This window comes from Pecten maximus, chromosome 14, assembly GCF_902652985.1.
Source record: "Pecten maximus chromosome 14, xPecMax1.1, whole genome shotgun sequence".
NCBI classification, from domain to species: Eukaryota; Metazoa; Mollusca; class Bivalvia; order Pectinida; family Pectinidae; genus Pecten; species Pecten maximus.
The window spans coordinates 860,021-885,241 of NC_047028.1; the positions used below are offsets into that span (position 1 = coordinate 860,021).

A 25,221-nucleotide genomic window follows, 5' to 3' on the forward strand; every position below is an offset into this window, starting at 1 on the left:
ATAGAAAAGCAGATAATTATTATTCAAAAATTATATAAAGAATAAATGGTATCAAAAAATAAAAATTGCAGATATTTATCAGTGAACCTTTTATTATCAACATAAACAACCAAAAATTTCATATATTCAGATATTTAGGTCCTTTGAACTTTTAATCCTAACATACCTTTTTCAATCGTTTGTATGTGATATTGCAAAGATGAGTTCGGAGTAAGATTGAGCGTGACTTACATGCATAAACAAATAAAAAGAATGAAAGAACAAAGAGTTTTGAAAGAATGTTCTGGAAGAAAGGTTATATATTTCTCTTTAGCTATCTACCTTGAATATTTCCTACTCCTTATATTTTAAGCTATTCTCATATCCTTACCATGTATCATATATTCAAATTATTTCCATTTCTGACATATATTTGTATTTGTCACAATTAAGACACTCTCTCTCCTCTATTCAACTCAACGCACATTCTTTCGCTCTCCTCTCAATCTCTACCTCCTCAGCTCTCTGCCTCTCGTTTTTTTTCTCTCTCCCTCCTCCCCCACGTCTCTCTCCCCCTCCAGATTATAAGACTCTTTCATATGTGTATATGTAGGATAGGGACATTCCACCCGAGGGGTCACAAAATGTGGTGAAACCCGAGGCTTGCCGAGGGTTTTACCACATTTTGTGATCCCGAGGGTGGAATATCCCTATCCTACATACACACATAATGAAAGAGTCTTTTTCTCTCATATCATTACCGAATTTCTGGCGAAAGTGTCCCTCAGCCATCCATTTTCTTCAATTTTTTAATTTCTTTATTTGACGTTTTTACTAAATATACTTATGATATTCTGAAAGATCATATCCTATTTTTAGCAAACTTTGCACACAAATTTCATTCATTTTGTGGTTAAGTGATGAACGAATGAACAATTCGCTGATAAAAATTACCGTAACTTGACCGACTTTTACGTGGCCGTGATCAAATTGTCAACATCCGAGAAAAAGAAGTTCTATCAACAATACTGAAAGCCAACGCTGAAATGAGTTTCCCAACTTCACATATAATTTGATTTGCACCTCGACATATTTAATCATTTCACAGAACACACTGTACTTTTAAATGTCAAGTCAAATTTTTTTTTATAAAATACTACGTCACTGCATGACGTCACGAATGTCATTGGAATTCCATTCATAGTTCAATGAGAGTGATGTCGATCTCGATCGCCATGACGCGGCGATGTTTCGTGGCTGGTAATTTTAAATTCACTGTGATTTTGGCAACTTCGTGTGTGAACCAGCGAACAGTGACTCTATACGAGTATTCGATCTTTTCTGTGACATAGGATTATATGTGTTTAACCGGTTGTCTTGATGGAATGACGAAGGTAGGTCAGTCGATAGGCTAACGATGATCATATTGAAAGGCTAGGATGGCAGTTAGTTTTCATGGTTACTCTACACAAATATAGACTCTGAGTTACAATTGAAATAAATATTTTTTATATGAACATCGAGGGGTGTCATTTTTACCGAATGTTCGTTCATTTAAGAGCCAATTCCCAACTTCCAAATACACAGGTTACTGAGTAGGCCTAACAGTTACTGACAGTACCGTAGAGTAAACAAATTCCAGGGCCCCCTGCTGACGCAAACGGAACCATTTCATAGGTTGTGACGTTTGACATTTTCTTTTTTATATTTTTTTATGTATGGCTTTTATTTTACTTCCTGTCATTGCCAGGTGATTGTGTGTGTTTACATGTTTTTAATGACAAATGACAAATCTGTCGGGTAGGCAAGTCTGTATTGTACTGTAACTGTTACAACAGGCCTGTAGGCGTAGTCTAACTGTTTGTTACAGTAACGGAGTTATATGTTCGCTCAGATGAAATGTCTAATCGTTTAACCGTGTAGCCCTATTGATTTACTGCTGATATGATATATATTTATCTAAGAATGAATATATTTTTATAGTTAAGTCCAACGTTTCAAAACCGACACCGACGATAAGGACTGTCGGATGTGAACACAAGCAGACGACGTTGTGAGAGTTGTCCCCCTTGAACGCAGATTAATCCGCGCGCGTGAAATGCTATGTAAGATAGATTTATCTTACATAGCTATCTTACATGGTCAAACTCTATCCAACATGGCGAGATATGAGAGAATCATTTCTCTCCACTCTCTATTATCTTGCTGTCTTTATATGATAATGTTAAATAAAACATAATTGAATAAATTAACAATATCACAAAAATATTACATATATTATTTGTATGTCGCTTTGTACCCATATAATAGAGCTGACAATCAGATCATTTCTCAGTGCAATAAAAAAAAAAAAAAAAAAAAGTTGATAGTCAGGTGATAGTAAGATGATAGTCAGGTGAAAGTAAGGTGATAGTAAGGTGATAGTAATGTGATAGTAAGGTGATAGTAAGGTGATAGTAAGGTGATAGTCAGGTGATAGTAAGGTGATAGTCAGGTGATAGTAAGGTGATAGTCAGGTGATAGTAAGGTGATAGTCAGGTGATAGTAAGATGATAGTCAGGTGATAGTCAGGTGATAGTAAGGTGATAGTCAGGTGATAGTCAGATGATAGTCAGGTGATAGTAAAGTGATAGTCAGATGATAGTCAGGTGATAGTCATGTGATAGTAAGGTGATAGTCAGGTGATAGTAAGATGATAGTCAGGTGATAGTAAGATGATAGTCAGGTGATAGTCATGTGATAGTAAGGTGATAGTAATGTGATAGTAATGTTATAGTAAGGTGATAGTAATGTGATAGTAATGTGATAGTAATGTGATAGTAATGTTATAGTAAGGTGATAGTAAGGTGATAGTCAAGTGATAGTAAGGTGATAGTCAGGTGATAGTAAGGTGATAGTCAGGTGATAGTAATGTGATAGTAATGTGATAGTCAGATGATAGTCAGGTGATAGTCAGGTGATAGTCAAGTGATAGTAAGGTGATAGTCAGATGATAGTCAGGTGATAGTCAGATGATAGTCAGGTGATAGTCAGGTGATAGTAAGATTATAGCAAGGTGATAATCATGTGATAGTAAGGTGATAGTAAGGTGATAGTCATGTGACTTTCTTTGGGATGGTAAAAAGAACAAAGTTAAAAGAAAAACGATAATTGGAAATTACGAACAGGGAGGGTTAAAGTTGAGGGACTTGGAATCACACATTGATAGCATCAGAATTAGATGGGTGAAGAGGCTAACAGATGCTACTGAAGCAAACTGGAAAATAATTCCAAGAACAGTTTTTGACAATTTTGGAAATAACTGGCTATTATTCAAAATGAACATGAAAAATATTGAAAATATCCCGAATTGAAAAAGCAATGTACCTGATTTTTATATTCAAGTTTTGAGCTCCTGGATAAAACTGGGTGGAGGTATAAAAAAAGAGTGCCAAAATTTCGCTGACATCAGAAATGAAGTATTATGGGGAAATAGACATATACAATTTAAAGGTAAAGCACTAATAAATAAGCACTGGGTAAAGCAAAACATAATAAGAATAGCAGATGTAATAAATAACCATGGAGATTTAGATGAACATATTATATACAACAAATTATCAGACAAGCGAAATTGGATAAGTGAAGTAGCTAAACTAAAAAAAGCTATACCAAATAGATGGAAAAGTATATTAAAAACAGAAGAGTCGGCGAAAACATGGGTTAAATGTGCTGATAAATTAGCACTTTACGACAAAAAAACAAAGACTTATTTGGAGTTAGACGATCTAAATAATACAATATTATATCAAAAAGCATTGCAGAAAAAGGTCGTACCTACGCACAATTTTGAATATTGGCGAAAGCAATTTGACATAAAAGAAACACAAATATTTGAAGATTTTATCTATTTCACATTCAGAAAATTGAAGGAAAACAAACACAAAATTTTTAAGTGGAAATTGTTACACTGCATTATTCCTAGTAAGTACCAGCTCCACAAATGGAGAATGGAAGAGAACAATTTGTGTAATGTCTGCGGTGTAACAGAAACTTACAATCATTATTTTATTGAATGCCAATATTTTGAAATATTTTGGAATAAGCTAATCGTTATTTTTATGAAACATGGCTTCAATGTAAATTTAAGGAAACTACAATATATCCTACTTGGTTACAAAATTGGGCAAAAAATGTACACGGAAATTAACATAATTTTATGCATGGTTGGCTTTACAATTTTTAAAACATTTCATTTGAGCGATCAAAAAAGGAAATTCGTAAACCCATGTTTAGTTTTGAAATATGAGTTGGGTTGCATCTATGGAAAATATAAGATGATTAACTATTTGATAGAAAACATATAATAAATATTGATTTGTTCCTTTGTCTGACCATCACGAAAGCTGAAAATAATTAAAATAATAATGGATCGATCAATTATTTATATTGATTACAATGTGAGCTTATTCTATTGATAATAATGACAGTTGTAATGCATATTATTCATTATTGAAGTTATGTGTATGTCTAACTATTATTGAAAACTTGTGAAAAATATAGATATATCTAATGTATCGTCTGTTCTGTTGTATCGACAGTCAGTGAAAGTGGTAAGAGTTGATATGACCAACACGGAAGCTGAACTCTTGATATAATAGAATAGACATCAAATATTTATATTAATATAAGAAGTGAAACATGGAGAATGAAATAATCAAAAAAATAAGGATAAAACTTGCACGATGATGATATGAAAAAACCTACTTCAGCAGATATGAACAAATGCGACATGGAATAATTATTATCTCAAAAACATATAACAACACAAGAAAATTATACAAATAAAATATTCAGATATTTAGGTCCTTTGAACTTTTAATCCTAACATACCTTTTTCAATCGTTTGTATGTGATATTGCAAAGATGAGTTCGGAGTAAGATTGAGCGTGACTTACATGCATAAACAAATAAAAAGAATGAAAGAACAAAGAGTTTTGAAAGAATGTTCTGGAAGAAAGGTTATATATTTCTCTTTAGCTATCTACCTTGAATATTTCCTACTCCTTATATTTTAAGCTATTCTCATATCCTTACCATGTATCATATATTCAAATTATTTCCATTTCTGACATATATTTGTATTTGTCACAATTAAGACACTCTCTCTCCTCTATTCAACTCAACGCACATTCTTTCGCTCTCCTCTCAATCTCTACCTCCTCAGCTCTCTGCCTCTCGTTTTTTTTCTCTCTCCTCCTCCCCCACGTCTCTCTCCCCCTCCAGATTATAAGACTCTTTCATATGTGTATATGTAGGATAGGGACATTCCACCCGAGGGGTCACAAAATGTGGTGAAACCCGAGGCTTGCCGAGGGTTTTACCACATTTTGTGATCCCGAGGGTGGAATATCCCTATCCTACATACACACATAATGAAAGAGTCTTTTTCTCTTATATCATTACCGAATTTCTGGCGAAAGTGTCCCTCAGCCATCCATTTTCTTCAATTTTTTAATTTCTTTATTTGACGTTTTTACTAAATATACTTATGATATTCTGAAAGATCATATCCTATTTTTAGCAAACTTTGCACACAAATTTCATTCATTTTGTGGTTAAGTGATGAACGAATGAACAATTCGCTGATAAAAATTACCGTAACTTGACCGACTTTTACGTGGCCGTGATCAAATTGTCAACATCCGAGAAAAAGAAGTTCTATCAACAATACTGAAAGCCAACGCTGAAATGAGTTTCCCAACTTCACATATAATTTGATTTGCACCTCGACATATTTAATCATTTCACAGAACACACTGTACTTTTAAATGTCAAGTCAAATTTTTTTTTATAAAATACTACGTCACTGCATGACGTCACGAATGTCATTGGAATTCCATTCATAGTTCAATGAGAGTGATGTCGATCTCGATCGCCATGACGCGGCGATGTTTCGTGGCTGGTAATTTTAAATTCACTGTGATTTTGGCAACTTCGTGTGTGAACCAGCGAACAGTGACTCTATACGAGTATTCGATCTTTTCTGTGACATAGGATTATATGTGTTTAACCGGTTGTCTTGATGGAATGACGAAGGTAGGTCAGTCGATAGGCTAACGATGATCATATTGAAAGGCTAGGATGGCAGTTAGTTTTCATGGTTACTCTACACAAATATAGACTCTGAGTTACAATTGAAATAAATATTTTTTATATGAACATCGAGGGGTGTCATTTTTACCGAATGTTCGTTCATTTAAGAGCCAATTCCCAACTTCCAAATACACAGGTTACTGAGTAGGCCTAACAGTTACTGACAGTACCGTAGAGTAAACAAATTCCAGGGCCCCCTGCTGACGCAAACGGAACCATTTCATAGGTTGTGACGTTTGACATTTTCTTTTTTATATTTTTTTATGTATGGCTTTTATTTTACTTCCTGTCATTGCCAGGTGATTGTGTGTGTTTACATGTTTTTAATGACAAATGACAAATCTGTCGGGTAGGCAAGTCTGTATTGTACTGTAACTGTTACAACAGGCCTGTAGGCGTAGTCTAACTGTTTGTTACAGTAACGGAGTTATATGTTCGCTCAGATGAAATGTCTAATCGTTTAACCGTGTAGCCCTATTGATTTACTGCTGATATGATATATATTTATCTAAGAATGAATATATTTTTATAGTTAAGTCCAACGTTTCAAAACCGACACCGACGATAAGGACTGTCGGATGTGAACACAAGCAGACGACGTTGTGAGAGTTGTCCCCCTTGAACGCAGATTAATCCGCGCGCGTGAAATGCTATGTAAGATAGATTTATCTTACATAGCTATCTTACATGGTCAAACTCTATCCAACATGGCGAGATATGAGAGAATCATTTCTCTCCACTCTCTATTATCTTGCTGTCTTTATATGATAATGTTAAATAAAACATAATTGAATAAATTAACAATATCACAAAAATATTACATATATTATTTGTATGTCGCTTTGTACCCATATAATAGAGCTGACAATCAGATCATTTCTCAGTGCAATAAAAAAAAAAGAAAAAAAAAAGTTGATAGTCAGGTGATAGTAAGATGATAGTCAGGTGAAAGTAAGGTGATAGTAATGTGCTAGTAATGTGATAGTAAGGTGATAGTAAGGTGATAGTAAGGTGATAGTCAGGTGATAGTAAGGTGATAGTCAGGTGATAGTAAGGTGATAGTCAGGTGATAGTAAAGTGATAGTCAGGTGATAGTAAGATGATAGTCAGGTGATAGTCAGGTGATAGTAAGGTGATAGTCAGGTGATAGTCAGATGATAGTCAGGTGATAGTAAAGTGATAGTCAGATGATAGTCAGGTGATAGTCATGTGATAGTAAGGTGATAGTCAGGTGATAGTAAGATGATAGTCAGGTGATAGTAAGATGATAGTCAGGTGATAGTCAGGTGATAGTCAGGTGATAGTAAGGTGATAGTCAGGTGATAGTAAAGTGATAGTCAGATGATAGTCAGGTGATAGTCAGGTGATAGTAAGGTGATAGTCAGGTGATAGTAAGATGATAGTCAGGTGATAGTAAGATGATAGTCAGGTGATAGTCAGGTGATAGTCAGGTGATAGTCAGGTAATAGTCAGGTGATAGTAAGGTGATAGTAAGGTGAGAGTCAGGTGAAAGTAAGGTGATAGTAATGTGCTAGTAAGGTGATAGTAAGGTGATAGTAAGGTGATAGTCAGGTGATAGTAAGGTGATAGTCAGGTGATAGTAAAGTGATAGTCAGGTGATAGTAAGATGATAGTCAGGTGATAGTCAGGTGATAGTAAGGTGATAGTCAGATGATAGTCAGGTGATAGTAAAGTGATAGTCAGATGATAGTCAGGTGATAGTCATGTGATAGTAAGGTGATAGTCAGGTGATAGTAAGATGATAGTCAGGTGATAGTCAGGTGATAGTCAGGTGATAGTCAGGTGATAGTAAGGTGATAGTCAGATGATAGTAAAGTGATAGTCAGATGATAGTCAGGTGATAGTCAGGTGATAGTCAGGTGATAGTAAGATGATAGTCAGGTGATAGTAAGATGATAGTCAGGTGATAGTCAGGTGATAGTCAGGTAATAGTCAGGTGATAGTAAGGTGATAGTAAGGTGAGAGTCAGGTGATAGTAATGTGATAGTCAGGTGATAGTAAGATGATAGTCAGGTGATAGTAAGGTGATAGTCAGGTGATAGTCAGGTGATAGTCAGGTGATAGTCAGGTGATAGTAATGTGATATTCAGGTGATAGTAAGATGATAGTCAGGTGATAGTCAGGTGATAGTCAGGTGATAGTCAGGTGATAGTAAGATGATAGTAAGGTGATAGTAAGATGATAGTCAGGTGATATTAAGGTGATACTAAGGTGATAACAAGGTGATAACCAGGTGATAGTCAGGTGATAGTCAGGTGATAGTAAGATGATAGTGAGATGATAGTCAGGTGATAGTGTGATGATAGTCAGGGGATAGTCCGGTGATAGTCAGGTGATAGTAAGGTGATAGTCAGGTGATAGTAAGGTGATAGCCAGGTGATAGTAAGGTGATAGTAAGGTGATAGTCAGGTGATAGTAAGTTGATAGTAATATGTTAGTAAGGTGATAGTAAGGTGATAGTAAGATGATAGTCAGGTGATAGTAAGGTGATAGTAAGTTGATAGTAAGGTGAAAGTAAGGTGATATTAAGGTGATAGTAAGTTGATAGTAAGATGATAGTAAGATGATAGTCAGGTGATAGTCAGGTGATAGTAAGGTGATAGTAAGGTGATAGTCAGGTGATAGTCAGGTGATAGTCAGGTGATAGTCAGGTGATAGTCAGGTGATAGTAAGGTGATAGCCAGGTGATAGTCAGGTGATAGTCAGATGATAGTCAGGTGGTAGTAAGGTGGTAGTAAGGTGATAGTCAGGTGATAGTAAGTTGATAGTCAGGTGATAGTCAGGTGGTAGTCAGGTGGTAGTCAGGTGGTAGTCAGGTGATAGTCAGGTGGTAGTCAGGTGATAGTCAGGTGATAGTCAGGTGATAGTAAGGTGATAGTCAGGTGATAGTCAGGTGATAGTTAGGTGATAGTAAGGTGAGAGTCAGGTGATAGTAAGGTGATAGTCAGGTGATAGTCATGTGGTAGTAAGGTGATAGTAATGTGATAATAACGTGATAGTATGGTGATAGTCAGGTGCTAGTAATGTGATAGTAAGGTGATATTAAGGTGATAGTAAGGTGATAGTAAAGTGATATCCAAGTGACAGTAAGTTGATAGTAATGTGATAGTAAGGTGATATTAACGTGATATTAACGTGATAGTAAAGTGATAGTCAGATGATAGTAATGTTATAGTAAGGTGATAGTAAGGTGATAGTAATGTGATAGTAATGTGATAGTAATGTGATAGTAATGTGATAGTAATGTGCTAGTAAGGTGATAGTAAGGTGATAGTAAGATGATAGTCAGGTGATAGCCGGGTGATAGTCAGGTGATAGCCGGGTGATAGTCAGGTGATAGTAAGATGATAGTAAGATGATAGTAAGATGATAGTCAGGTGATAGTAAGGTGATAGTAAGTTGATAGTCAGGTGATAGTAAGGTGATAGCCGGGTGATAGTAAGGTGATAGTAAGGTGATAGTAAGGTGATAGTAAGGTGATAGTAAGGTGATAGTAAGGTGATAGTAAGTTGATAGTCAGGTGATAGTAAGGTGATATTAAGGTGATAGTCAGGTGATAGTAAGATGATAGTCAGGTGATAGTAAGGTGATAGTCAGGTGATAGTAAGATGATAGTCAGGTGCTAGTCAGGTGATAGTCAGGTGATAGTCAGGTGATAGACAGGTGATAGTCAGGTGATAGTCAGGTGATATTAAGGTGATAGTAAGGTGATAGTAATGTGATAGTCAGGTGATAGTCAGGTGATAGTAAGATGATAGTGAGATGATAGTCATGTGATAGTCAGGTGATAGTAAGATGATAGTAAGATGATAGTCAGGTGATAGTCAGGTGATATTAAGGTGATAGTAAGGTGATAGTAAGGTGATAGTACACTGTAAGGTGATAGTCAGGTGATAGTCACGTAGTAGTAAGGTGATAGTAAGGTGATAGTAAGGTGATATCAAGGTGATAGTCAGATGATAGTAAGGTGATAGTAACGTGACTGTAATATGATAGTTACGTGATAGTAAGGTGATAGTCAGGTGATATCAAGGTGATAGTCAGATGATAGTGAGGTGATAGTAAGGTGATAGTCAGGTGATAGTCAGGTGATATCAAGGTGATAGTCAGATGATAGTAAGATGATAGTGAGGTGATAGTGAGATGATAGTCAGGTGATAGTCAGGTGATAGTCAGATAATAGTAAGATGATAGTGAGGTGATAGTAACGTGTCTGTAATATGATAGTTACGTGATAGTCAGATGATAGTAAGGTGATAGTAAGGTGATAGTAAGGTGATAGTAAGGTGATAGTAACGTGTCTGTAATATGATAGTTACGTGATAGTAAGGTGATGATAAAATGATACTGAGATAATTGTTATAGGGTTTTTGGTTGAAGATAATAATATGCTCTCGAATCTTTTCTCGTTCCACACGCTGAAATTTCTGATCGTTAGATCACGTCTTTGAATGTAAAGTCTTAATTAAACTTTAGAGCATGTATTCCGCGGTGTTGATTCAAGATTCGTGCATTTATGTTATATCGTTCCGGAATCAATCAATACACATTATGAAGGCGATACATCTCCAATGATGTGGAAGTCTATGCAGGATTTAGTCCGCACCTGTTTGACTTGACCGACTGATGTATTTACCCTGGAGAATATCGATATTTATCAATTTTTGTTAACGCATTACTCAATATAAAAACAGCTGTAATAATGTGCTTCTACTTTTTATACGTTTCCTGATGGAAATCAAAGGAGATGCTGAATCAAGCCAGTTAAGACGGGAAGACTGAGTCTGTATATTGGCGTACAGACTCCGTTATTGTTCGTTATGACAAAGCAATATTTTATGAAATAACGTTACCAATTGAATCCCGCGGCCAATAATAATCTACCAAACATTTATTATGAAACTCGTCCTGTTTATCGTCCTATAAAATAGAGTTGTTTTTCGGCATAGCCGTATAATATTCTTTTGGCCCCAGATATGACGCGACAGGTGGCGTTACTGGTCAAGATGAAGTATTTGATTGGTCAATGTAGCGGTAAATGCAAAATGCAGATATACAGTTAAAAACGAAACAAAGTTCAGATTGAATGCAAGCTGAATAAGTGGATGTATCTTTACAAATGACACATTAATAAAATTATGTTTCTGATTCAAATGCAGTCTTACATGATATATTATCACCAAAAATGATTCAATCTGATATATTGTTATCCGTGCTGAAACGCATTACATATGTAGTTCGTTAATTTATCTCACCAGTAGTTTTACATTATAACCACCAGCATTAAAACTATGCCGTTTATCTTTTTTAAAGATATTTCTTGTATTGCAAAATATCGTCTTCTTCATTTCAAGCGGAAATGCACGTGCCTAGGGGCAGCCGTGTGAGCATGTTTGACCTGTACAACATGAATGGGGTCGAGTGTAGCATTTCTGGGTCAGGGATGTTTCGTAGTAAGGACGTCGACATCAAACGTGCACCTGTTTGTCCCCACCAGGTAAGAAATTAGAAATGGTTAATGTCGTTACAGCTTTTCAATAAATTATAGTAGCTTACAGATTATAGTTATTATAGATCTAATTATATCAACAGGTTTGGATTTTCTTTTACAATGCTGGTGCTTGGAAGTATGAATTGAGAATTGATCCTTCCTCAGAATCAACAAATTTAAGGTCCTGGATGAAGGAAAAACCATCTCACTATTTCCCTCGTGACTTCCTTGGCAATGTTAGTCTGGACACGGGGTAAGAACACCTATTACAATATCACCATGGATACCAGGTAGGTATATATGGCACTGTTACCGTGGATACCGGCTACGTACATTGTATGGCAATCTTACTTTAGGTGTGGGTAATTATCAAACAGATATGTTTACATGTCAAAATATGTAATCCGTCAACCTGTACACACATTCATACGTTATCCGTCAACCTGTACACACGTTAATACGATAAGTCAAGTGCTATTCCCATGGTAGATTTTATTCAAAAAAATGTTTTTAAAAGTGTTGCTTTTGTTTCTGTATATTTGAAGTAGTAATTGATTGCTCGATTCAATAATGGAATTAATTAGGTTTAGTAACCTATTTTTGCAATATTATGTTGCAAAAAATATTTCTCGATATAAAGCAAAACCATATTGTGAATTCCGTGACCTTTCTCGCTATTTTTTTATTTAAAGTTTACGTGATTTTACACAAGGCAGGAGAATTTTAAACTTTGTTATGTTAATTTGTACAGGGAACAGGACTTTGACTTCCTCTTGTACGACGACACTGATAACAATATCCGTGCGGCCGTCTACAACAAACGAGATGACGTCACTAGGCCCAGATTTTTCTACAGCAGAAATGCTTTATCACGGAGTGTTTTACAAGGTTTACTATATCTTTATCACGGAGTGACGTATGTTATGACCTTAAATGTGACGTGTAGAGTAACGTATGTTATGACCTTAGTTGTGACGTGGACAGTAACGTATGTTATGACCTTAGATGTGACGTGTAGAGTGACGTATGTTATGACCTTAGATGTGACGTGTAGAGTAACGTATGTTATGACCTTAGATGTGACGTGTAGGGTAACGTATGTTATGACCTTAGATGTGACATGTAGAGTAACGTATGTTATGACCTTAGATGTGACGTGTAGAGTAACGTATGTTATGACCTTAGATGTGACGTAGACAGTAACGTATGTTATGACCTTAGATGTGACGTGTAGGATAACGTATGTTATGACCTTAGATGTGACGTGTAGAGTAACGTATGTTATGACCTTAGATGTGACGTGTAGAGTAACGTATGTTATGATCTTAGATGTGACGTAGAGTAACGTATGTTATGACCTTAGATGTGACGTGTAGAGTAGCGTATGTTATGACCTTAGATGTGACGTAGAGTAACGTATGTTATGACCTTAGATGTGACGTGTACAGTAACGTATATTATGACCTTAGATGTGACGTGTAGAGTAACGTATGTTATGACCTTAGATATGACGTGTACAGTAACGTATGTTATGACCTTAGATGTGACGTGTAGGATAACGTATATTATGACCTTAGATGTGACGTGTAGAGTAACGTATGTTATGAACTTAGATGTGACGTGTAGGATAACGTATGTTATGACCTTAGATGTGACGTGTCGAGTAACGTATGTTATGACCTTAGATGTGACGTGTAGAGTAACGTATGTTATGACCTTAGATGTGACGTGTAGGGTAACGTATGTTATGACCTAAGATGTGACGTGTAGAGTAACGTATGTTATGACCTGAGGTGTGACGTGTAGAGTAACATATGTTATGACCTTAGATGTGACGTGTAGGGTAACGTATGTTATGACCTTAGATGTGACGTGTAGAGTAACGTATGTTATGACCTTAGATGTGACGTGTACAGTAACGTATGTTATGACCTTAGATGTGACGTGTAGAGTAACTTATGTTATGACCTTAGATGTGACGTGTAGAGTAACGTATGTTATGACCTTAGATGTGACGTGTAGAGTAACGTATGTTATGACCTTAGATGTGACGTGTAGGGTAACGTATGTTATGACCTTAGATGTGACGTGTACAGTAACGTATGTTATGACCTTAGATGTGACGTGGACGGTAACGTATGTTATGACCTTAGATGTGACGTGTAGACTAACGTATGTTATGACCTTAGATGTGACGTGTAGGGTAACGTATGTTATGACCTTAGATGTGACGTGTAGAGTAACGTATGTTATGACCTTAGATGTGACGTAGACGGTAACATATGTTATGACCTTAGATGTGACGTGTACAGTAACGTATGTTATGACCTTAGATGTGACGTGTACAGTAACATATGTTATGACCTTAGATGTGACGTGTAGAGTAACGTATGTTATGACCTTAGATGTGACGTGTAGAGTAACGTATGTTATGACCTTAGATGTGACGTGGACGGTAACGTATGTTATGACCTTAGATGTGACGTGTAGAGTAACGTATGTTATGACCTTAGATGTGACGTGTAGAGTAACGTATGTTATGACCTTAGATGTGACGTGTAGAGTAACGTATGTTATGACCTTAGATGTGACGTGGACAGTAACGTATGTTATGACCTTAGATGTGACGTGTAGAGTAACGTATGTTATGACCTTAGATGTGACGTGTAGAGTAACGTATGTTATGACCTTAGATGTGACGTGTAGGGTAACGTATGTTATGACCTTAGATGTGACGTGTAGAGTAACGTATGTTATGACCTTAGATGTGACGTGTACAGTAACGTATGTTATGACCTTAGATGTGACGTGTACAGTAACGTATGTTATGACCTTAGATGTGACGTGGACAGTAACGTATGTTATGACCTTAGATGTGACGTGTAGAGTAACGTATGTTATGACCTTAGATGTGACGTGTAGAGTAACATATGTTATGACCTTAGATGTGACGTGTAGGGTAACGTATGTTATGACCTTAGATGTGACGTGTACAGTAACGTATGTTATGACCTTAGATGTGACGTGTAGAGTAACATATGTTATGACCTTAGATGTGACGTGTACAGTAACGTATGTTATGACCTTAGATGTGACGTGGACAGTAACCTATGTTATGACCTTAGATGTGACGTGTAGGGTAACGTATGTTATGACCTTAGATGTGACGTAGACGGTAACGTATGTTATGACCTTAGATGTGACGTGTAGAGTAACGTATGTTATGACCTTAGATGTGACGTGGACAGTAACGTATGTTATGACCTTAGATGTGACGTGTAGAGTAACGTATGTTATGACCTTAGATGTGACGTAGGATAACGTATGTTATGACCTTAGATGTGACGTGTAGGATAACGTATGTTATGACCTTAGATGTGACGTGGACAGTAACGTATGTTATGACCTTAGATGTGACGTGTAGGGTAACGTATGTTATGACCTTAGATGTGACGTAGACGGTAACGTATGTCATATCCTTAGATGATCAGATTAATTAACACAAGGGAATTATAATGTCGCACAAATCTACTTTTCGTTGTTTTTTTTATCAAAGTGTTTTTATAAATGAGTTTAGAACACAAACTTCATTGATGGATTTCTATGATTTTTTTCAGATAGTCTAGATAATGCAGGCACAGGCACTACTTTTGACGAGGCTGATATGATGAGAATTCGACTTGTTTTCGGTACGACTTTCATTTTCACTAATGTTCCAAAGTCCATATTTATTAATTATATAGTATTATTATTTCACAAATATACCGAGATAACAGTAGAAATGTGGTCAGTCTGATTTACATGAATACTGTATTAATGAGTCGAAGTCGAAGTCGAAGATTATACTGTAAACCTACATGTATTCTCATTTGGCGCAACAGTCTTTCATTACCTCAATAGCGCATAAAGCTTGCAAAGATGCAGTATTATCCGAAAACTAACCGTTTATATTACTTCTTTGACACATACATTGTTGAAAGGTATATCTTGATATCATATGTCAGTGTCTGTGTAACTTAATTGATCCTAATATAAATGTTACTTCAATCAAAGACAATAATTTGATTCATTATCTCATAGATGACACGTGTGAACCGGTCCCGAATCCGAGATACTACAACACATGTACGGAGGCCTTAGGTAGGTACTGGATTATCTACGTCACATGTACGGAGGCCTTAGGTAGGTACTGGATTATCTACATCACATGTACGGAGGTCTTAGGTAGGTACTGGATTATCTACAACACATGTACGGAGGTCTTAGGTAGGTACTGGATTATCTACAACACATGTACGGAGGCCTTAGGTACATGTAGGTACTGAATTATCTACGTCACATGTACGGAGGCCTTAGGTAGGTACTGGATTATCTACGTCACATGTACGGAGGCCTTAGTTAGGTACTGGATTATCTACGTCACATGTACGGAGGCCTTAGGTAGATACAATGTACTGGATTATCTACAACACATGTACGGAGGCCTTAGGTAGGTACTGAATTATCTACGTCACATGTACGGAGGCCTTAGGTAGGTACTGGATTATCTACGTCACATGTACGGAGGCCTTAGGTAGGTACTGGATTATCTACAACACATGTACGGAGGCCTTAGGTAGGTACTGGATTATCTACGTCACATGTACGGAGGCCTTAGGTAGGTACTGGATTATCTACAACACATGTACGGAGGCCTTAGGTAGGTACTGGATTATCTACAACACATGTACGGAGGCCTTAGGTAGATACAATGTACTGGATTATCTACGACACATGTACGGAGGCCTTAGGTAGATACAATGTACTGGATTATCTACGACACATGTACGGAGGCCTTAAGTAGGTACTGGATTATCTACCACACATGTACGGAGGCCTTAGGTAGGTACTGGATTATCTACGTCACATGTATGGAGGCCTTAGGTGGATACTGGTTTCTTTACAACATCTTTACAATACACAGTGCTCGATGTGTGTAACCAGATAACAGGTCAAATTGTGTAAACTCTATGTACTGAGATATTCACCAAATGTGAGCATCACCTAAAATATCTATATACGATGTGTTTTCATGATTTCGTAACTACATTTAACATGATGTCGTGTTATGACTTTGTCTTCCCTTGTTTCAGATACAGAATTCTGTCCTTGCGACTGCGCATACTATGACAAAATGATGTACTGGGAGGTTAACGCACTTCCGGAAGACATGACGGACGACGAAAAGAAGGAAACTGTCCGACCGGAAATGGAGGCAACAAAGAAACAGTTGACAGTAAACAAAACAGATCTTTCGTCCTTCAGGAACAAGAAAATCAGCGCGTCTGACAGTCGAACATCAGCCAAAGGTCTTGGGATGCTCGGGGCGATTATGCTAGGCTTTGTTTTTGGTTCACTTGTCCTGTGTGACCTCTTGTCTATAAAAACACACGCCAACAACGTCAAGGGCAAGTGCTCTTGTTGCAAAAGATAAAGTTGGCTTAAGACGTAAGAACAGAAGTCTGCTTCAAGTGACAACTTGTTTTATACTCTTTATAATATACTTACAAAACTACAATATTGTCTGGCCAATGTATCCATTGTTTACGGTTGTCAGACGTGCATATTAAGTTTTAGTACTTACTGCGACCTTCAAAAATATACATAGTTTCTGAACATGGAATATATATTAAGCAATGTTGCTACCTTTTTTAATCTTCATTTGTATTGAATTACTGTTTAAACATTTGTTTAAATGGACAGGCAAATGTAATCGAATCACGTGACAATCTAGTTGTAACAGTAATGCCGTCAGTTAACGATACTGTTGGAGACTTCGTGATGACGCGATGTATCATGTGTATACTGGCGTGTGCTTTACGTTCCATCTAACAATCACTTAAGTTGAATTTAAGACATTTTATAAAATGTTTGGGTTCCATTTGGCACTATGAATAAATTGTTTATATTTGTGTTGTATTTCCGTACATTTTTAAGTGAAATTGAACTCTGTTTTACATAAAAAGCCTAGAACTATTTTGCAATGGCGCATTTTTAGTTTCCTGGTAGTAAATACACACAAGTGGTATTAATGAATGGATGTTTTCCTGTGCGATATATCAGTACGTATCGATCAGGGTGACTCTTACCAAAGAAAGATAATGAAAACGAAAATATGTTTGCTTTAAATGTAGAAAACTGTTGCAGGATAAATAGAATACAGGCTTTTATGCTACAATGCAAGATGTATTGTGTTGCTCGATACGGAAAGCCGAGATGACTCGACAAAGTCTCGTCACCTCAGCTTTCCTAAGTCTCGCACAAAAATAAACATTGTATTGTAACAATATTAGCCGCGTATTCTCTATTTATAGACATGTCGTGTATTATCTATTTATAGACACGTCGTGTATTATCTATTTATAGACATGTCGTGTATTATCTATTTATAGACATGTCGTGTATTATCTATTTATAGACATATCGTGTATTATCTATTTATAGACATGTCGTATACTATCTATTTATAGACATGGCGTGTATTATCTATTTATACACATGTCGTTTCACACGCGTCGTCCGTTATCTGTCATGTCTTGAAATATTCTAAACTTCCTAGAAAACCCCTCAAACGATTTTCGTTCATATTGTCACGATTCCCCGATGACCAGAGATGCACGTGCCTCTTACGGGCTCTGAAGTAAGGGTGAGAAGGGAGTCAAATTGGCCTAGATGTTCAGAACTTCCTATAAGATCACATATTTGAAACAAATACATCTCGTAGATAGACGTGTCCTGAGGCGCTGTATCCATTATACACTATGTTAATAGCTTGTCCACAGGCGTCTGCTTCTGGTTAGTATTAAAAGGAAAAAAAATAGCCCTACTCCTACAATATCAACAAGTTGTAACACTTGAAGATCTACGATGCATCGACTGTAGAACGGAAGTAGACTTGATTGGTCGACAATTATAGACAGTATTGTTTATAGAGTCTCAACCAATCAGATCGCCCCCTGCAATACCGCTCTAAAATATACAGACTACTTCCGTTCCACAGTCGATTCTCATCGTTAAATCATTGCCATACGAAAAAAGAATAACATGCATTGATACTTAAGGTTTCTAAACCAATATACGTTACTGAAGTTTCCGTGCATTTGAGATTTTAGTCGGATTGAACTTAAATTAAACGTGAATCGAAGCTTACTCCAACTTCCGTTTTTCGAGTGTTACACCTTGTTGATAATGTATAGTATGAGTAGGGTCTATTTTTTCTATCAGTACTAACCAGACGCCTGTGGTTTGTCGACCTCAAATATCCATACTAGACATTAGATGAGGCAGTTTATTATGTTTTTAACACTTTAGATATGTAAAAGTTCAAGGAATAGTAGTGTGCAGCCAGTCGGAATCGAACTCGCAACCCTCGGCTTACTGGTTCGGCTTACTTGTCCGCCGCTCTACCGACTGAGCTAAAGGGAAATTCCCCCTAGTCAGAAGCTAGAAGGCGACCATACAACTATGTACAGTATTTACAATTAAAACCTGGCCTGCTACACTATTTCCTCCTTCAAACGTGTTCGCCCTCGAACATACCGACCCAGGTTCTATCTCCAAGGAAGCCTCTTGCTTTCACTTGGAGTGGTCTGCGGCGCCAATGTAACAGAAAGAGAGTAGTGTGCCTCCACCGGGGATCGAACCCTCAACCCTCGGCTTACTGGTTCGCCGCTCTACCGACTAAGATAAAGGGAAATTCCCCTAGACCATACAACTATGTACAGTATTTACAATTAAAACCAGGCCTGTTACAGATATAATACGTTTGTTTGTCGTGTCTGATAGATAAAACTGTATATATGTAGACATAAGGTGACCGTTGAGGCTTGTTTATAATATTATTCATTCTGTATTACATTTCACGTCATTGTATTGAAATATAATAAATTTATTTTCATTATAATAAATATTCATGTTTAATAAGTAGCGACCGCATTTGGCATTATTTTTCACTTCTTTCTAGCGAACTCCGGTTGTCTGCCTTACACCACAGGTGCCTGACTCGTTTATAAAATAATAACATATAAGAGTACATATAAATGAGAAAGGTTCTGAACTCCCTCAGGCTTGAAATCTGATGCATTTATTTATAAGTACCGTAGCTTTGACTGTATTCGGTGGATTTATTCGAAGTAGGTCTTAAATTGAAGAGAAATGGTAAATCTTTAAAATAAGCTATATCATGTTGTCGATTTCTCGATATTAGTACACGAAATCGGACGTGAAACTTCAAAATTATCTCGATTTTGTTTACTCGGACTAGTTGACGTATTGTGGTCACCACACTTCGACTCCATTGGACATAGCTTTAAATAGGAAGTCCACGGGTTAATCAAGTGGTACGTTTCATCAGATCACCAAATACAACATTCACTTACTTGATGTATACGAGCAGCCTGTCGACGGCTCCGGGACTTTTTATGCATACCGATAGCAGATTTTCCGGTCGAGTAGCCATGTTGTGTCAGCCGCGGTAAATTTAAACAAGCATTCTGATTGGTTAAACACATTTCTATAACCAATCAGAAAGCTTGTTTAAAGAAATAAAGAAATACGCCAAACCAAACTACACTGAACATGACGCTCTTCTTAGACCCGTCAGTGATGTTAGGGACATCATGCAGTTGGTTCGTCCTACAAGGACTCGTTAGTGATGTTAGGGACATCATGCAGTTGTTTTGTCCTACAAGGACTCGTTAGTGATGTTAGGGACATCATACAGTTGTTTTGTCCTACAAGGACTCGTTAGTGATGTTAGGGACATCATACAGTTGTTTTGTCCTACAAGGACTCGTTAGTGATGTTAGGGACATCATACAGTTGGTTCGTCCTACAAGGACTCGTCAGTGATGTTAGGGACATCATGCAGTTGGTTCGTCCCTCTAGGACTCGTCAGTGATGTTAGGGACATCATGCAGTTGTTTCGTCCTACAATGACTCGTTAGTGATGTTAGGGACATCATACAGTTGTTCCGTCCTTCTTGATCCCGTCGATGATGTTTATGGACATTATACAGCAGTTCCGTTCTGCTAGGATTCGCCAGTGATGTTAGGGACATCATTTATATTTGTTCATCCTTGTAGGACTCGTTAGTGATATTAGGTTCACCATTCAGTTGTTTTGACCCTGGATGATTCGTAGGTGATGATAGGAAATCGGCTGTGTGAAGTTAGCTCAACATACGACATATGACATTCAACATTCAAAATATTCATATATTCTGTTTTCAATAGCCAACGAGGGAACTTTTGAATGTTCAGCGACTCGACATACGATATACAAATATACGACATTCAGATTTTGAATGTCCAGCCTCTCAACATGTAAATTCGAACAAAATCATCCAAGCCGAGTTGAAATTTCCATGCTTTTATTATTCATATAAAATAACCCTACAATACAAATAGTAAAACAGTATATATATATATTATCACCATTATAGGTACAATGTATTATGGACATGTTATAGGTATTATCGACATGTTACACGATGAAACCTATACACTTTAATTATTTAACTGTTCCCGCCATTTGGCGTGCATGTACTTAGTTTATAGAATAATTTACACAAATAAAATATTCTCTATTATATCTATGGTAAGTATAATTCCATTGATGATACTTATCTATAAATTTTACATAATACATGTACATGCGTACCCGAACAATGGGTTTGGGGTGTCAGATATTTCATGAGAAAACTCTCGGCCAGTGCCGGTCGGTATTCTGCTAGAACAAATAATAATGTCCTAAATTAATAATATATTAGATAATGAACACCAAAACGAAATCGACCGCGTCCAATAAATACCAAAAATAACAAATAACAAAATAACAAAATATAAAATATGACTTCTAGAGTTTAAAAGAACTAACCTTTAACGGAACAACTCAAACTCACATCCTTTCACTTCGGCGGCTCTACGTCTGATAAAACTATACAAGACAGAGACACCAAATTGACCGCCAAAACCCAAAACGAGACGACACTGGACATGACATTGCTGTCTGATTTCTGGTAGGGATGGCTTGTGCGTATTTGGTAAAATGATCTGTTATAACCAATATGTTACAAATTCCTCCCTTGGATGGTTCTAACGACAGATAGTCAAGGCACAGCAATTCCATCGGTTGACTCGTGTGGATACTCACTAGTGGAGCTCTTATGTTGGCTAGGGTCTTCGCTCTAAGACATCTTGGACAATTCTTTATCCAATCATCCTAATCAGTTGTGACGCTCGCCCAATAGAATCTATCCTTGCACAGAGAAAAAACTCTATCACGGCCAGGATGGCCAAAGTCATCATGTAGTCCTTGTAATACATCCTTGATATACCGAGCTGGCAACACCAATTGCTCCCGTGGTTTCCCATCTATAATGGCTTCTCGATATAGTACACCTCTCTTCAGCCTTAAGCTGTCAAAGTTGCGGTAGTACATAGTATGGTCACGTGTCATGGGTAAGCTCTGGCGTTTTGGTCGCTTATGTTCCACAACAGCATCCATCCAAGGTTTCAGAACTTAATCTTGAGATTGCTCTCTCCTCCATTGTCTATTAGATATACCATCCAAGTTACCACTCTCTGGGTCCAGTAATACATCCACAGCTGTGGCCGACATGGATAAACAACTAACATAGCCAGGGTCAACTAGCGACTGACAAACTGCTTTGATGCTGTTCAATGAGATCTTCTCCTGTGGTAGTCTTGACAAGGCATCTGCATCCTTATTCTGCTTCCCAGGTCTGCATAAGATATCAAAGTCGAATGCTGCTAAAGCTGAGACCCAGCGATGAACAGTTACGTCCAGTTTTGCCGAAGTAAGAACATACGTTAAAGGATTATCATCCGTCAACACGGTGAACATATTCATGTACAAGTAATCTTGAAACTTTTCCGTAATTGCCCATTTGAGAGCTAAAAACTCCAGTTTGTGTGCGGGATAGTTACGTTCCGATTTGCTAAGTCCTCTACTGGCATAACTGATAGGCCGTAGTTTTCCATCCTGACGCTGATACAACACAGCACCGAGGCCATATCCACAGGCGTCAATATGTAGCTCAAATGGTTCGTTGTATCTAGCATAAGCTAAAACTGGTGGTGTAGAAAGAATATTCTTAAGGTGTTGAAAAGCTTTCTCTTCTTTTTCTCCCCAACTCCATTGTTGCTTTACCACCGACGCTCGCTTCACTTTCTTCTTTGCACAGGCTGGCAGTAAGTCATTTAATGGCCTGGCAATCTTCGCAAAGTCCTTCACAAATTTGCGGTAATAACTCGCAAAACCAAGGAATGATCGGACATCTTTGGGTGACTTCGGGGTGGGCCAAGTCTGAACTTTGACTATCTTCTCAGGATCAGCCTTCTTCCGAAACAACATGGCCAAGATATACCACTTTGCGCTGAAAGAATTTGCACTTTTTCCAGCTTAGCATTAAGCCGCACTCCCTCAGACGTTTGAAGACCATTTCTATTCGTCCCAGGTGCTCTTCGTATGAATCGGAGAAAATAATCAAATCTCATCAAGGTAAATCAAACATACTCTGAGATGTAAATCTCCTAAACAATCCTCCATCAATCTCTGATAAGTTGCAGGCGCATTCGAAAGACCAAACGGCATTCGATTAAACTCGTAAAACCCACGTGGGCCTACAGTAAACGCCTTGTACGACATACGACATTCAGATTTTGATTTTGAATGTTCAGTGGCTCAACATACGGCATACGACATTCAGATTTTGATTTTGAATGTTCAGCGACTCGAGCAGCTGAACATTCAAAATCTGAATGTCATATGTTGAGTCGATGAACATTCAAAATTTGAATGTTGTATGTCATACGTCGCGTCGCTGAACATATTGGTTGAGTTGGAATGAATTTCGACAGCACATGTTTATTTGTTGGAATAACATTGTTCATGGATTAAAGTAATTACCGTTATTTTCAGTTAGCAGTTTAAACATCGGCAATGTGGTCATTGCGTTATCAATGTTATTCAACTCTTTTTTCGGACGAGCAACATTATTTTCGTTAACACAAGGCGACGTAGCCCACTCTCCTCGGTGTGTATACAAATGTTACAGTATACGGTAAACAGCTCACATACTCGTTAATTGGTAGTCCGATAGTGATATTATTGACTGGTAATCAGTCGGGGTAACACACTATCGCTAATTACCAAACCAGACTGAATACAATGTAGTGTGAAATTAAATGACTACACCTTATTATGTACGTGATTCAGACAACATCGCAACAGAAATAATTAATACCATCATGACGTATGTGTGGTAACACATATTCAAAGTACACAGAAAGGATTGCTTTCACATCAAAGTTGATATAACGCTAGTGGACATTGATGTTCTGTAATTCTGAAACTGGATTATACTTATCGAAAGTGTCACAGAGATATGGGAAACTAATTCTGAAACTGGATTATACTTATCGAAAGTGTCACAGTGATATAAGGTACTATCTCCGGTTAACAGACTAGACCAGTTGGTACAGTGATATAAGGTACTATCTCCGGTTAACAGACTAGACCAGTTGGTAGAGTGATAAAAGGTACTATCTCCGGTTAACAGACTAGACCAGTTGGTACAGTGATATAAGGTACTATCTCCGGTTAACAGACTAGACCAGTTGGTACAGTGATATAAGGTACTATCTCCGGTTAACAGACTAGACCAGTTGGTACAGTGATATAAGGCACTATCTCCGGTTAACAGACTAAACCAGTTGGTACAGTGATATAAGGCACTATCTCCGGTTAACAGACTAGACCAGTTGGTACAGTGATATAAGGTACTATCTCCGGTTAACAGACTAGACCAGTTGGTACAGTGATATAAGGTATTATCTCCGGTTAAATTTTCTTGTTCATATCAGCATGAATGCCACCGACGATACCGAACCTTCTGTTGAGATAGCGTCACTAGCTGCGATCCTGATATCCTGCTCCGCGTTCACAATTAATGCACTTTCACTCATCACTTTATCAAAATGTGTAAAAATGGACAACAGAATCAAATTCATGATCCGTAATATTAGTCTGTCGGACGGTTTCCTGGGATGTATACCAGTACTCGTGCTAATAATTGACAACTTCGGAGTAAAGAACACCACTGCTGGTTGTTATCTCCAACTGATACTTGCTCGTTTTATGACATTTGCTAAGTTTTTTTCAGTGTTTATCATTGCAGTCGACAGATACACCTGTCTTTACTTCGCAAACTGGTATCTGAAATACGTCAGCGAACAGGTGACGTTTGTCGTTATATCGGTAACGTGGGTGACATCGCTTTGCCTCACAGTGGGAAGTTGTGTGGGAAATATCAGCTTCAACACCGACTGTTTAAATGAGAACCAGTCCGATGGTTTTATTGTTGTCCTGACAGTAAGTGTGGTGTGTGGACTTACCATTATTGGAGCCTACATAGGTGTTTATCTTAACGTCAAAAGACACGAACGAAATATGAAAATCCTTAATAATTCGAAAACTTCTCAGACAAGGCTATATCGATCTACCATTATACTATTTCTGTTGATTTTGGTGT

At 37.3% G+C, this 25,221-nt stretch overlaps 1 protein-coding gene across 2 annotated transcripts in view; it reads left to right on the forward strand.

The window, feature by feature from the left end:
• LOC117342671 overlaps window positions 1–17,577 on the forward strand; it is a 47,792-nt gene extending 30,215 nt beyond the window's left edge. Inside the window, exons 6-7 of one of the 2 annotated variants that reach the window (XM_033904872.1) lie at window positions 15,707–15,766; window positions 16,759–17,577. In XM_033904872.1, coding sequence (XP_033760763.1) covers window positions 15,707–15,766; window positions 16,759–17,099 — 401 coding nt within the window. In that variant the 3' untranslated portion in view covers window positions 17,100–17,577. The remainder of the gene's footprint in view (window positions 1–15,706; window positions 15,767–16,758) is intronic. The other variant, XM_033904871.1, reaches the window with a different exon arrangement.
• The last annotated feature ends 7,644 nt before the right edge of the window (window positions 17,578–25,221 follow it).